Consider the following 12,848-nt stretch of genomic DNA (forward strand, 5'->3'; position numbering starts at 1 on the left):
GCCACCAGTGTTTCAGTGGGAGAAGATGAATGAGACTCACACGCCTCTGAGAAGTGGAAAACACACATTAAGCTCAGCGCGATGCATCCCTGTTCAGAGGGTTTTAAAGCTGAGTTTTCAGGAATATGTTAAAACATTTTAACAGTGCTCTGTTTCATTGATGGCTGTGTTTTTCTAAGCGCCATAAACTGCATATTTCAAATGTTTTTGTACAATGGACATTCGGACAACTTTCACAAATGTCTGTATGAAGCTGAGAAATGACTGAGGATGTTTGAACTATGCGGTTTGACAAAAAGGGGGATACCAGTGAATTGGTGACAGCAACATTTATTGTCCTGTCTAATTGGCCAAGAGGTTGAGAAGATTGTTACAGCTTTGTACAGTAAATATTAAGTTAGCTTAGCTTAGCATAAAGACTGGAACCAGGGGGAAACAACTAGCCTGCCTCTGTCCACAGATATAACATATGCCTATTTACAGTACACCCCACAAACTCACTATAGTTGACAAGTTATATATTATTTGATCATATATTGAGTCATTTTGCAGCGTGGTGGTGCTGTGGGTCTGTCGGTGAAGAGGACCCCCTGGATGAACATGTGTGGTGAATGTTTGTCCTGGTTCAGCCAGCTTGAAGTGGACTTTGATACTTAGTGTTAATTCTCTCAGCAAACAGCAACTTTCAGCTCCCAAAGCTGCTGAACATAACACTCTGTGCTTGCCCTTGCCAAAGTAAATCTTTTAAGATTTTCCATACCACCAAGAGGGTTTAAGTGGGCTCAAATAAACAATTCTGATCTCTAATTGACTAATACAGTGGAACCAGGTCATTTCATCACCTTCAAATGCATAAAAACCATGTGAGTCCTGTCATTTAATGAAGTGAGACGTTTACTTCCTCATCTTTCCATAGCGTGTGGCTCTCTGGATGTTTTGGGCTGCAGTAACCCTTGATTCATGTGACGTAACGGCCTACAGATATCCACAGTTTGTGTGTTTTTGCAATTTTCTCAGCAGTGTCAACAGCCAGTGGACTACATCTTCTTCCCCTGGGTCAAAGTGGTCTCTGTTTGATCTGTTTCAACTCGTCCACACAGTCTGGAAATCAATGGGCCGCAAACGGGAAGTGCACGCCTAGTGAGTGACCTCTTCTTCCTTGAGGTGTCATTTTTCACCAGGACGGCTGACTTCTTCACCGGGGAGATCGTCTGAAAATGTCTCACCAGTTTGCTTATGGGTTGCCTCCTTGTTGTGTATTTACTGCAGTAGGTCCCCACATTGTCCTGAGGCTGCTGTGACAGATGTTTGAGTGTGTGGTGGTCACATCATTTTCTTTACAATGAATAATACCCCCACTGCTGCTCAATCGCTGCAATAGTATCATCTGCTGTTGAATGTTGTCCACTCATGTTTAACTGTACAGTATATGCTTTATACCACAATGAAGTATGTTTTTAACTATTGCACATATTGTATTATCATTTATTATTCTAGGATGCCAAGCAACAGCAGGCAAAGGGACTGCTAATGAAAACTAGTCTTCAAGCTAACTCAGTCGCACTTACATTTATTTAAATGTTGACTTGTGTTCACTGTCCATTTCCCTATCAATAAATAGATATCCACATAGTACACACTGACTGAATTTTATGTTAACATTTCCCATTACACACGTTATACTTGTGTTAACTGCACCAACAGTACTTGCACTGATCACTTCCCTGCCTCGTTATAATAAGATCTGAGTCAAGTCTGCCACCTGCTGTTACAGAACAACTTTGATATAAGGGCTATGCACTAACAATTTGGTGTGGTCCAAGTTTCAATCACCACATGTTAATTTGGGTTATCTAACGGGAAATAGAGAGAAGAGAAATTTATCCATGTTTTTATTTGCAGGATAGGTCAAATAATTCAGTCATTCGAGGTAAAGACTCACTGTCTTAAATTTAAAGAAAATTTACTGCAGTACTTTAAGAATATCAAATGAAATTTGTGAGCTAAAGATGCCCACTATTCATAGTAAAACAAACATATATGTAGCATGTATACATATACAGTAAAATGAAACACACATACGTCAAAATAAAATATATGTACACATGGAATGAACAACAGGGGGTGCAACATATGAACATAGGGTATTCGTTTTTGTTATGAATTTTCAAATGTTAAAAATTAAAAGCCCAGAAAAATGGTAGAAAATATGAATAATATTAAGGAATTATAAATAATCACAGATGGATTCGGTTTGAGGATGGATGAAAATGGAGTATAATAAGTCAGTAAAATCAAAGTGATAAGTTATATGAGATGCTACTAAAGCATGTTTCTATCCATCCATCCATTATCTATACCGCCTATCCCTTTCGGGGTTGCGGGGGACTGGAGCCTATCCCAGCTACAATGGGCGAGAGGCGGGGTACACCCTGAACCGGTCGCCAGCCGATTGCAGGGCCACATACAAGGACAAACAAACATTCACACTCGCACTCACACCTACGGACAATTTAGAGTCACCAATTAACCTAATGAGCATGTTTTTGGTCTGTGGGAGGAAGCCGGAGTACCCGGAGAGAACCCACGCATGCACGGGAAGAACATGCAAACTTCACACAGAAAGGCCCCGTCTGACCCGGGGATCAAACCGGCAACCTTCTTGCTGTGAGGCACGCGCACTACCTGCTGCGCCACCGTGCAGCCCTCATGTTTCTATCATTGATATTAATAGACAGGAAACCACGCCCACCCGAGGCGAACTAACACGCAATTGGCCGCTTTCAGTAATTACGTCAGATCCGCAGTTGACTAAATTGACAAACAAACCTCCGCAAGATCGAAGTCATGGAGAAAGGCAGTTCCCAAATACTTGAACATGCTCAATCTGAGTTTAAAAGGCAGAACTATAAACAGGCTGAGGAGCTTTACACGAAGTTTATCGCTTCCTGTTTACAGTCCAGGTACCGCTTGTCCTTCCTGTAGAGGCAAAACGAGCTAACAGTCATTGTAGTCGAACTGGTGTTACACCGTTTTCTGTACCCGTCAATTTTTGTGACCCGGTTAGCCTTTAGCTTACTTTAATTGTGTTTCTGTCACTTATGTGTCACTTAATTGACATGGTACCAGCTCTAATTGTGTCATATTTCCACAGGCAATGTGAAGCTAGTGATTTAGCCACTGCTTACAACAACCGCGGTCAGATAAAGTACTTCCGGGTGGATTTTCATGAGGCGGTGGAGGACTACACCTCCGCTATACAGACTGACAGCCGCTTTGAAACACCTGTCTACAACAGAGGACTCATTCGCTATAGACTTGGTACGAATACTCAGGTACAAAGTACGCGGTGACACCGTAGACAGCTGTCATCATAAAGACAGCGCAGAATGACTTCCGCTCAGGGCCTGCTTCAAAATAAATGTCAAATATATGACTTGTTCCACTATTCTGTCCCTTTTGTCTCATTGCTTATTCACTTTCAAAGTGAAATTAAATATGTATTCAAATATCAGGGAAGAAATGAAATAAAATAAAATAAAATAAAAGCCTGAATAAATAAGCCAAGAAACACACAATGCAGTTGCTTCTATGAAGCAATACAATAATATGTTTTGGAAGAGTTGTGTTCATCTCTCCAGTTGTTCATGATGGCCTTATTAAGATACACATTGTTAAGTCTAGTCCAGTTATTAGTCAGGTGGGATGATTCTGTATCAGTCTGATGTATTCTTTCCTAAGGCACTAGATGGAGCTGTGTACTCGCCTGTGCTCATGCTGCCCAGAAAATACAACACCTGACTCGTACTAAGCCTGTCTGGCAGTACATTACAAACCATTAACTTTTACATTTTCTTTTATTATCTCACAGGTTTTTTTGATGATGCCAAGAGTGACTTCCAGCAAGCATTAAAGCTCAATCCGGATTTTGAAGATGCCAAAGTGAGTCTGCAACAGGCAATTCTGGACCAGCAGCACAAGATAAACAGGGGATACTGACAACCTCATGAATTACAGAGTGCATGTTCTGTGTGGCCTGAAATCTGAAACATGTATGTTCTGTTACATGTTGATTTTCTGTACCTGCGGCATACAACAAATCAAGATGGGTTTTATCACTTAAAGATGTCAGCAAGAAGATGAATCTAGAAGTGAATCACAAATATCTTAAAGCAATCTGCACAGGTAACAATACAGCTGAAAAAGATCAGTCCGGCCACTCGTCTGGATTCTTGCTAAGCACAGCATTGATAATTGATAATTCCTTTGCTGCTCTGACTCCAGACTCTCCCAGGTGGAAAACTTGTAACGGCCTCGTAAATGAAAGTTTATGATTGTATAAGTCTGTGAGTGGACAGCGCAGACCAATCGACCCAGAGGCACCAGGTGAAACAATGAGCTTGGGTTTTACAGTAAGCAATAAAGACACTGGGAGAACGTTTGTGACCGTAAACACACCATAATGTAATGGTAGCATACAGTCATGATAAGAATCTCTCATCTGCAAAGGATAAACAGGTTTTGTGTCTTAAACTGAAGCTCCGTCACACATTAATGTGATGCATGGTTTGAAGGGAAGGTGCTCTTGACAGTATGGATGACTCGAATAATTAAGAAAACATATTTCCGATGCTAAAGGAAAATTTATATATGTTTGTAATCAGTGAACAATAAATTATTTTAACACATGAATGAGAAATGTGTGTTTATTCTGTACATGTACAGATTTTTCAGCCTTTTGATCAGACCCTGCGTCTGAGGTGGTTGGGAGTCACTAATGTGGCTCACCTGTCTGTTGTGATTAACTGAAATATAAATCAGCTGGTGATGCCTCAGTATAGCAGTGAGCCCAGTGGCTTCAGAGTTGATTAGTTGCTGGGGGCTTGCTGGGGGTTTCAGTGCTAAGTTCTGGTGATTGGACTACTAGTTTTGTTTTTTTTGGTTTGACTATACTCATACTGCAACATGCGGAGGCTTGAGAACATGTGAGTTTATTTTCCATTTCTTTTTTAATGACTTCTCGCTGCTCACTTTAAAATTTTTCGTTTTTTTTATGTTCAAGTTTGTTGTGGAACTTGATGGCTGCAGTAATCTTCTTGGGTCAAGCAAGGCCAAATATGAAGCTCGGTTCGCAGTCAAGTAAGCCTTCATTCACACGATGTAACCTCAATATCACAGTTTACATCCTCACAAGCCTTTTCTTTCACCAGGCAGTGGTTTAAGGTCAGACTGTGCGGGAAACCTCATGAGGCTGTCACTGGACAAGGCTCTAGCAGTGGGTAACCAGCTTGAGGTGGAAGCCATCAGTGAGTGTAAAATCTGCAAATGATGAGCAGATTGGTTCATCATGGGCAGCAGTGATCCGTGGTCATGTTTGCCTTTTTTGTTCTTCTCCCCCAGATGGCACCCAGCACGTTGTGTTAACACCCAGCTTGGCTGCTCAGTGTGGATACAGCATGGAGTCTGACCCGTGGGGTAACACCAGGATCTACACGTCTCTGCTGTCCTGCTATGTGGACAACAAAGTAAGCTGAGCAGAAGTTATCTGATAGCATTTTTTTTATTGGGCACTTCCAGTGATTACACATTTGGTATGGTCCATATATTCTCAAATTTATTTCCCAAGACACTGATTTTTTTTTTTTTTTTTAAATGGTTCATCACTGCAGATGATCGTTTCCAATTTCATGTGCTTGCCTGATGACTTAAACCCAAACTTCCAATGAGTGTTTTCATTTTACGAATTTCTGCTTTCCTCCCCGCTCACTCAGTATACATGTACCTGATGGCCTATGAAATATATTTCCATTACTGTTAAGATTATCAATGCAAAAAAAATCATGGCTGCAACTGATTTCACCCATTAATCTGCCTTCATTTTCTCAACTTTTTCTATTTGGTTCAGAAAATGTTGTTCAAAACTCTGTTTTTCATGAAACAGACAAAAGCAGCAAATCTTCATACTATTTTATTCTTGTGCCTTCATTTGTAGGATGACACAACATTTAATGTTGGACTGAGACTCAAAATGTACAGCCAGAGTCCATCAGAGGTGTTCAATCATGATGTGATGCAGACGTGCGCTTACACCCGGTGGGCCTCTAGAGAGATTCTCTGCGACAGGAACTACATGGAAGTAGGTCACTTTACATGATGGTTCTATAATCATATGTGTGGGTGATCATAAATAATAAAGCCACTATTTCCTGTTTTAGGTGTCAAACTACATGGCTACACCTGATGCACAAGCTGAAGCTAAGGGACAAGCTCAGGAAGACATCTCAAAGATCAACGCCATTCCTGATGTATGTTTTTTTTTTTTTAAATTGTCATTAAAATTGACCTGATGTAACCATGCACAATTTAGTATCCCCTTCAAATATAAGAAATGAGAGCTCAAGTTGTCTTCCCTGTAGGCCTCTGGTGCAGCACACGGGATCTGGAAGATGACGTTTTACACTCCAGAACCAGTGTCAATGGTGCTGAGGGAAGCTGAACAAGCTGGTTACGGTGCCATGATGACCTCCAACCGTCTGGTTGTGAGAAGCCCGTACAATACAGCAGAGACCTACTCAGAGGATGTAAGCAACATTCCTCCATTTCCAGTGTTTGGTTCTTTTCTGCCTCTTTCTAACTATCATTCAATCCTCTATAGGTGGCTGGAATCCCCATGGAAGTTTTCAGCGTGAGCGCTTACTACAAGGCACCACATGGTCTGAGTATGGTGAACTTGGCAGCTGCTTGTCCCACAGGTGAGTCTCGAGCAATCAGGATTTCACAGTAAACTCAACTATTAAGTTGTTGCATGCGTAAATCAACTTTTTGTTAACAGGTGGCGTCCTCTTCACCGAGGATGTAATCTCCTGGCACGTACCTCGTCGTGTGACACCTCTGATACACAGCAGCTTTAAAATCCTAGAAATGCACATGGGCATCAATGGGCAGAGGTTGGATAAGTCTCACATGACCACACAGGGGTATACACTGTCTACCACGGACTTCCACATCATCATTGAGATGCCAGTGGGCTCGCCTGATGGGTATTACAAGGTTGAGAAGTCTCTAGATTTGATATGCAGGACTCTGGCCACTGGTGCATTTGCATGTTTTATTAAAATGCCATGAATAATTGCAGAGCCATGCCCCAGATTACCAGTACCACATCACATACTCTGTGGAGCCCATGCTTGAGGTACTGTGGAGGGCGGATAACAACCAAGATGACACCAGATACAAGGTTTTGTTCCCCATCACCACCCCTCTGATGCCTCGAAATCCCCACACCCAAGACAGTAAGACCAATTTTCTGGTAGACTCTAGAAAATCAGGCTTGCAGAAAAGGTATAACCTGGCTACTCTGTCCTTCAGATACTGTCCCAGAAGACCGAGTGTTCAGTGTTCACTTGGGGACCTTCCTTCATGATGTGGAGCTGAGGAACATCACCTTCTCCACTGGGGTTCTCACTGTTGAGGAGTGCATTGCCAAAGGTTTCATTGTCCAGGAGCACAGCTTCCCCAATGGATCCAAGACCTTCTTTCTACAAGTGCCCTTTGATGCCGATGTTGTCCTGAAACATGTAAGTGAACTGACCTGCACTAATGCAAAATGGTCCATACCAGCTGAAGTGTGTTCAATGACATGATTGAGCTTTTTTTTTTTTATATCTACAGAATCCTGAACCCTTGGTTACAGTCTACTTCCTCCCTCTGATCTTTGGGTTTCTCATCCTGCCTGAAGAGACTCCATTTGCCCACCCAGTCGAGATGCAAGCTTCTCTGCAGGATGTTGGTGAGCTCATCTTGGTTTGGTTCTTTGCTTCTGACCACCTGTTCATAATGTCTGCTTTTTCCAGAATTAAATGTGAAATGAAACCAAAACTATTCACAGGCAACACATTGGAGAAAAAGCTGTTCAGCCAAATGACTAACATCACTCTCTGTTTTTAGTTCTACCCACCATGTCTGGCACCTGTGACCAGAACCAGTTTTACATCAGCGGGAAGTATGGGAATCAAGGCAAGAATTTCCAGACCATGGTTGGACCTTCACAGCTAACACCTGAGCTGGCTGAGAGCTACAACTTCCAAGAAAATGGCACACACTTCAGCCTCATAGTGCCATATACTGCCATGGACTCGGCATTCGAGGTACGTTACGAAACTTCAAACTCATAAGTCATCTGCATTAAATAACTTTGCTTTGTTTTTCAGCTGATTACTTCAGATTCAGTCAGAGCCAGACTGGACCTGCTTCTATTCGATCCCAATAACAACTGGGTTCTGGCTGATCTCTACCTGGCCTGCAACTTCCCTTTAACAACAACTAGTAAGCCGTTAAAAAAAAAAAAAAAAAAGTTTGGTATTCTGCTGCTTGGCTTCAAGGACATTTCTCTTAATCCATTGCCTCTTATACTTTCAGAGTGCTACCCCAATGGAACAATAACTGCTTTGGCTGTGAAGGTGGAATCGGTGCCTAATCTCGTCCCAAGTTGGCTGACTCTAAAGGACAAGTCCTGTAAACCAGTATTCAGTGATGATCGCTTTGCCCATTTCTCTTTCAGTGCTGATTCCTGTGGGACCACTAGAACAGTAAGTTTAATGTTGCCTTAATTCTATAAATTAAAGTGTCCTTGAACATTTTACTGCCCCTTGTGTTTGTTTTTAAGTTCTTTGACCACTACATGCTGTATGAAAATGAGATTGGCCTGAATTATGACCACAACAAAGGAGCAGCCTACACATCACCAATTGACCCGGATTACAAGTAGGAAGACTCATCCAATTTTTAACCTAATGTACCATCTAGTTTGTGATTTGAGGTTAGCCATATTCTAAATGTATTTTTGTTTGTTTTGTTTTTGGAATCTCTTCAGGCAAACCATTTCCTGCTACTACATGGTCAATGAGACTCAGACTGTTGCCTTCAGCTCTAAACCAACAAGCAATGACCCCACAGCAGAGATTGGCTCAGGGCAGCTAATGGTGCAAATGAGGCTAGCCCAAGGTAAGGCTGCACTGTACTAAATGGAACATGTTAGCTTTTTGGTGCATAGAAAATGCATTAACGCACTTAATGTCTGTCTTTTCTCTCTAATGGGACTCTTCTCCAGATTCATCCTACGAGTTTTTCTATCAAGCAGAAGATTATCCAGTAGTGAAATATCTGCGGGAGCCTCTGTACTTTGAGGTGGAGCTGATGCAGTCCACTGATCCGCGGTTGGAGCTCATCTTGGAGAACTGTTGGGCCACTCTTGATGAAGACCGGACATCTGTGCCCAGCTGGGACATCATTGTGGACAGGTAGTGCAGAGCATAATCTAACACACTACACACCAGTTTCTTTGCAGTGTTGGATAATCTCAATTCAGGTTTACTTCCACTACTTTTTGATCTGAAAAGCAGGTTGTCAAAAATATACTTTTTGTATTTGTGTCTTTGTGCAACGTCCGTCCCATGACAATATGTCCATAAAGTAAAATCCCATTTTTGTGGATTTAAAAGCTGCTAATGCATGTTTATTCCTCCACTAGCTGTGAGAACCGTGATGACAGCTATGTTACCATCTTCCATCCTGTCGTGACTGATGCCAGGGTTGAGGACCCGTCACACATCAAACGCTTCTCTATAAAGATGTTCACCTTCACCAAAGATGAAGAGGTTCTGAAAGACGAGGTAAAGGCTGTGCATTCAAATGAGGCTTCTGTTAGCCATAGCACGTGGGACAGTTGCATGCAACCCTGTGTAATAAATCTTCTCTCTGTCCAGATTTATGTCCACTGTGACGCATTGATTTGTGACACAAAAAGCCAAGCAGACAGAGCCTGCAGAGGCCAGTGTGTGCATCGTACAGGCACAACTAATGCTCATCACCAAGGGATAAAAGGAGTAAGAAGTAAGTGACTAATTGTTAAGTTTTGACTAAAATCTTCTTACTCAAACTTAATCTGATGTTGATTTATATTGCATTTCCAGAGCAAAGAAGTACAGACTCCAACCACCAAAGGCAGCTCTCCTCTGGACCCATTCTTTTGTTTAACACCCAGTCAAACCTCTGAATAAACAGATTCTTAACACTTTTGTCCATCTGAAGTTTTGAATGTCCTATTTTCCAGCCTCTGTAGCATAAGGTTGTAGTTCACTGCAGTGAATTTTGGCATACTTGAGGCCTGCATGATTTCTTGTACTTAAACTAGCTGTTGCAGATTGGCCACATCAACAACAGGTGACTTCTGTATACCAAAAATGCACATAAGCTGCAAGACTGTTCAGGAGAAGGAGTAGTGGCCCATGTACATTTGTAAATTGTCTATTACATAGAGATTTATTCTGGGTCAGTTATGGATTGACACCTAAAAAGAGTCACCTTTCTCTATTCCAGTGGTGTGCAGATGGTTGTGTTGCCAGGTTTTCTTATGTGGATGAATGCAATTTCATTGGCTGTGCTCATAGAATTGAATTTGGAAACTCATTCCACTGTTTCAATGGAACTGCTTTCTAACAACATGGTCTCTAAAACATATTTTCATGTATTTTATCAAATCTATCCAATTTTGATAAGCGTCAAAAGAAATGGCAGATAACAAAATACTTTATGCACAGGTGTAACACCACAGTAAAGTAGATTTACTGCATGAGATTAGACTGAACATTTTCAAAAATATTGCATTTTGTAAAATTTCATTTTCATATTGCAAAAATAAAGTTTAAATGCCCCAAATTGCTAATTATAACTACACTCTTTGGTACCAGTCAGTAACATTGTCATGCTCTGTGACATGTACAGGAATGCTGAGCAGGTCCAGTTGAGGAAATGATTTAAGTGACTTTGACAAAGGGTTTCTTGTTGGGGCACGGATGAGCTTCAGTCACAAAGACAGCTCAACTGGCTGGCACTTCAGTAGAAACAGGAACAAAAGTGACAACTACATTTAGATCCATTGGGAAAGACAATTGGTGAATAGGTCCACAAATTATAGTCGACAGCTCACATTTGATGATTGTGATGCTCGTGCATTAGTACAAAATGTAAAGAATGACAATGCAGGATGTGATCAGACTGTGTCAGCAAGAATTACAAAGAGAGCGATATTATAGAAGGATTGCAGAGCATAAACCACTCATTACAGAGATGAATGCACATCTGAGCTCAAAAACCACAAGCGCTGGTCTATGGAGAAGAAAGTGATATGGTCAGATGAGTCATCATTCAACATATTCTTAAGAAGTGGGTGAGTGCATGTGTGGTGTACATCAACGGAACAACACAGGCCTGAAAGCTTGACCCCTACAGTGAGGGGATCCAGTGGCTCTGCTATGGCATTTTTCGGGTTCACTTATCCCCTTATATAATATAATACAATGAAGTCCCGTCATGTACTTGCATGGTGTAAGACTGATGTTATTAATGAAACCACTGCTGCACACTATATTTTTATTTTGTTTAGTTTACACTACTGTGCAAAAGTTTTAGGCAGGTGTGAAAAATACTATAAACTAAGAATGCTTTTATTTTTATCAATTTACAAAATGCAAAGGGAGCTAACAAAAGAAAAACCTAAATCAAATCAATATTTGGTGTTACTACCCTTTGCCTTCAAACCAGCACATCAATATGTATAGGTACATTTCCACAAAGTCAGGGATTTTGTAAGATTATAGTCAGGTGTATGATCAAGCAATTATACCAAACAGGTGCTAGTGATCATCAATTTCACATGTAGGTTAAAACACAGCCATTAACTGAAACAGAAACAGCTGTGTAGGAGGCTTAAAACTGGGTGACAAACAGCCAAACTCTGCTATCAAGGTGAGGTTGTGGAAGACAGTTTCATGTCATAGGTTATACACCATGGCAAGACTGAGCGCAGCAACAAGACATAATGTAATTATACTACATCTGCAAGGTCTCTCCCAGACAAACATTTCAAAGCAGACTCGGGTTTCATGATGTGGTGTTCAAGCTCTTTTGAAGAAGTACGAAGAAACAAGCAACGTTGAGGATTGTAGATGCAGTCATCAGCCAAGGAAACTTACTGCAGCAGATGAAAGACACATCAAGCTTATTTCCCTTCGAAATCAGAAGACGTCCAGCGGTGCCATTAACTCAGAACTGGGAGAAACCAGTGGGACCAGCTACACCCATCTACTGTCTGAAGAAGTCTGGCCAGAAGTAGTCTTCATGGAAGAGTTGCAGCCAAAAAGCCATACTTCCAACATGGAAACAAAGGCAAGCGACTCAACTCTGCAAGAAAACATAGGAACTGGGGTGCAGAAAATGGCGGCAGGTGCTCTGGACTGATGCAGTGCAGACTCTATTCCATGGAACAAACATTACCACACTGATAGAATTTATACCTGTTTGCTGCCTCATGTTTATCAAGAAGTGTTGTGCAGTTGCCTAAAGCACACAGGTTTGAGCACGGAAGAATCTAGATGACTCACCAAAACAAACTTGCTATAGTGACTGAAAATTAAAAAGAGGTTTTGTTAAGTGTTGAATCATCAGAGGGGTGCACTGCAAATGAAGTTCGACATAACCAAGTTGTCTTTGTGTGAGCTGGCTCCATAAAACCTAAACAATCAGTATCAACTTTCTCTGTTAACCCAGTTTTTTTTTTTTTCCATCAGGCTCTGTGCACATTCCCATAAAAGGGGTATTTTGTGCATCATTTGACTCTTCCTCCTCACAAAATGGACTGATCAGATGCAGCTGCAGAGCTATGAAGAATATATATAGAAAAATCACAGCAAAAAGTAGCACTGACCTCAAATAAGAGGAATGCTGGCAGAACTGCTAATCATGTAAAATCCTAAACTGATACATTTATTTTTCTACTGTCAGCACCTACA

General features: G+C 41.3%; 3 protein-coding genes across 4 annotated transcripts in view; 2 read left to right on the forward strand and 1 right to left on the reverse strand.

The window, feature by feature from the left end:
• The window catches only part of LOC139347511 (mitotic deacetylase-associated SANT domain protein-like), a 340,723-nt gene that overhangs the window by 289,131 nt on the left and 38,744 nt on the right, over positions 1-12,848 (reverse strand). The window lies entirely within an intron of this gene.
• On the forward strand, positions 2,789-4,682 carry ttc32 (tetratricopeptide repeat domain 32). Its single transcript, XM_070987876.1, has 3 exons — positions 2,789-2,963; positions 3,155-3,321; positions 3,872-4,682. Exons 1-3 carry the CDS (start codon positions 2,848-2,850, stop codon positions 3,997-3,999), a joined length of 411 nt encoding a protein of 136 aa, XP_070843977.1. The 5' UTR covers positions 2,789-2,847; the 3' UTR covers positions 4,000-4,682.
• zpax1 (zona pellucida protein AX 1) lies at positions 4,966-10,054 on the forward strand. The gene is made up of 21 exons (XM_070987875.1): positions 4,966-4,985; positions 5,063-5,139; positions 5,211-5,306; positions 5,401-5,525; positions 5,993-6,136; positions 6,216-6,305; positions 6,417-6,581; positions 6,656-6,752; positions 6,833-7,050; positions 7,136-7,292; positions 7,369-7,577; positions 7,672-7,789; positions 7,948-8,147; positions 8,211-8,325; positions 8,419-8,588; positions 8,666-8,763; positions 8,873-9,003; positions 9,110-9,299; positions 9,530-9,671; positions 9,765-9,891; positions 9,972-10,054. Exons 1-21 carry the CDS (start codon positions 4,966-4,968, stop codon positions 10,052-10,054), a joined length of 2,772 nt encoding a protein of 923 aa, XP_070843976.1.

Source organism: Chaetodon trifascialis, chromosome 19 (assembly GCF_039877785.1).
Source record: "Chaetodon trifascialis isolate fChaTrf1 chromosome 19, fChaTrf1.hap1, whole genome shotgun sequence".
NCBI classification, from domain to species: domain Eukaryota; kingdom Metazoa; phylum Chordata; class Actinopteri; order Chaetodontiformes; family Chaetodontidae; genus Chaetodon; species Chaetodon trifascialis.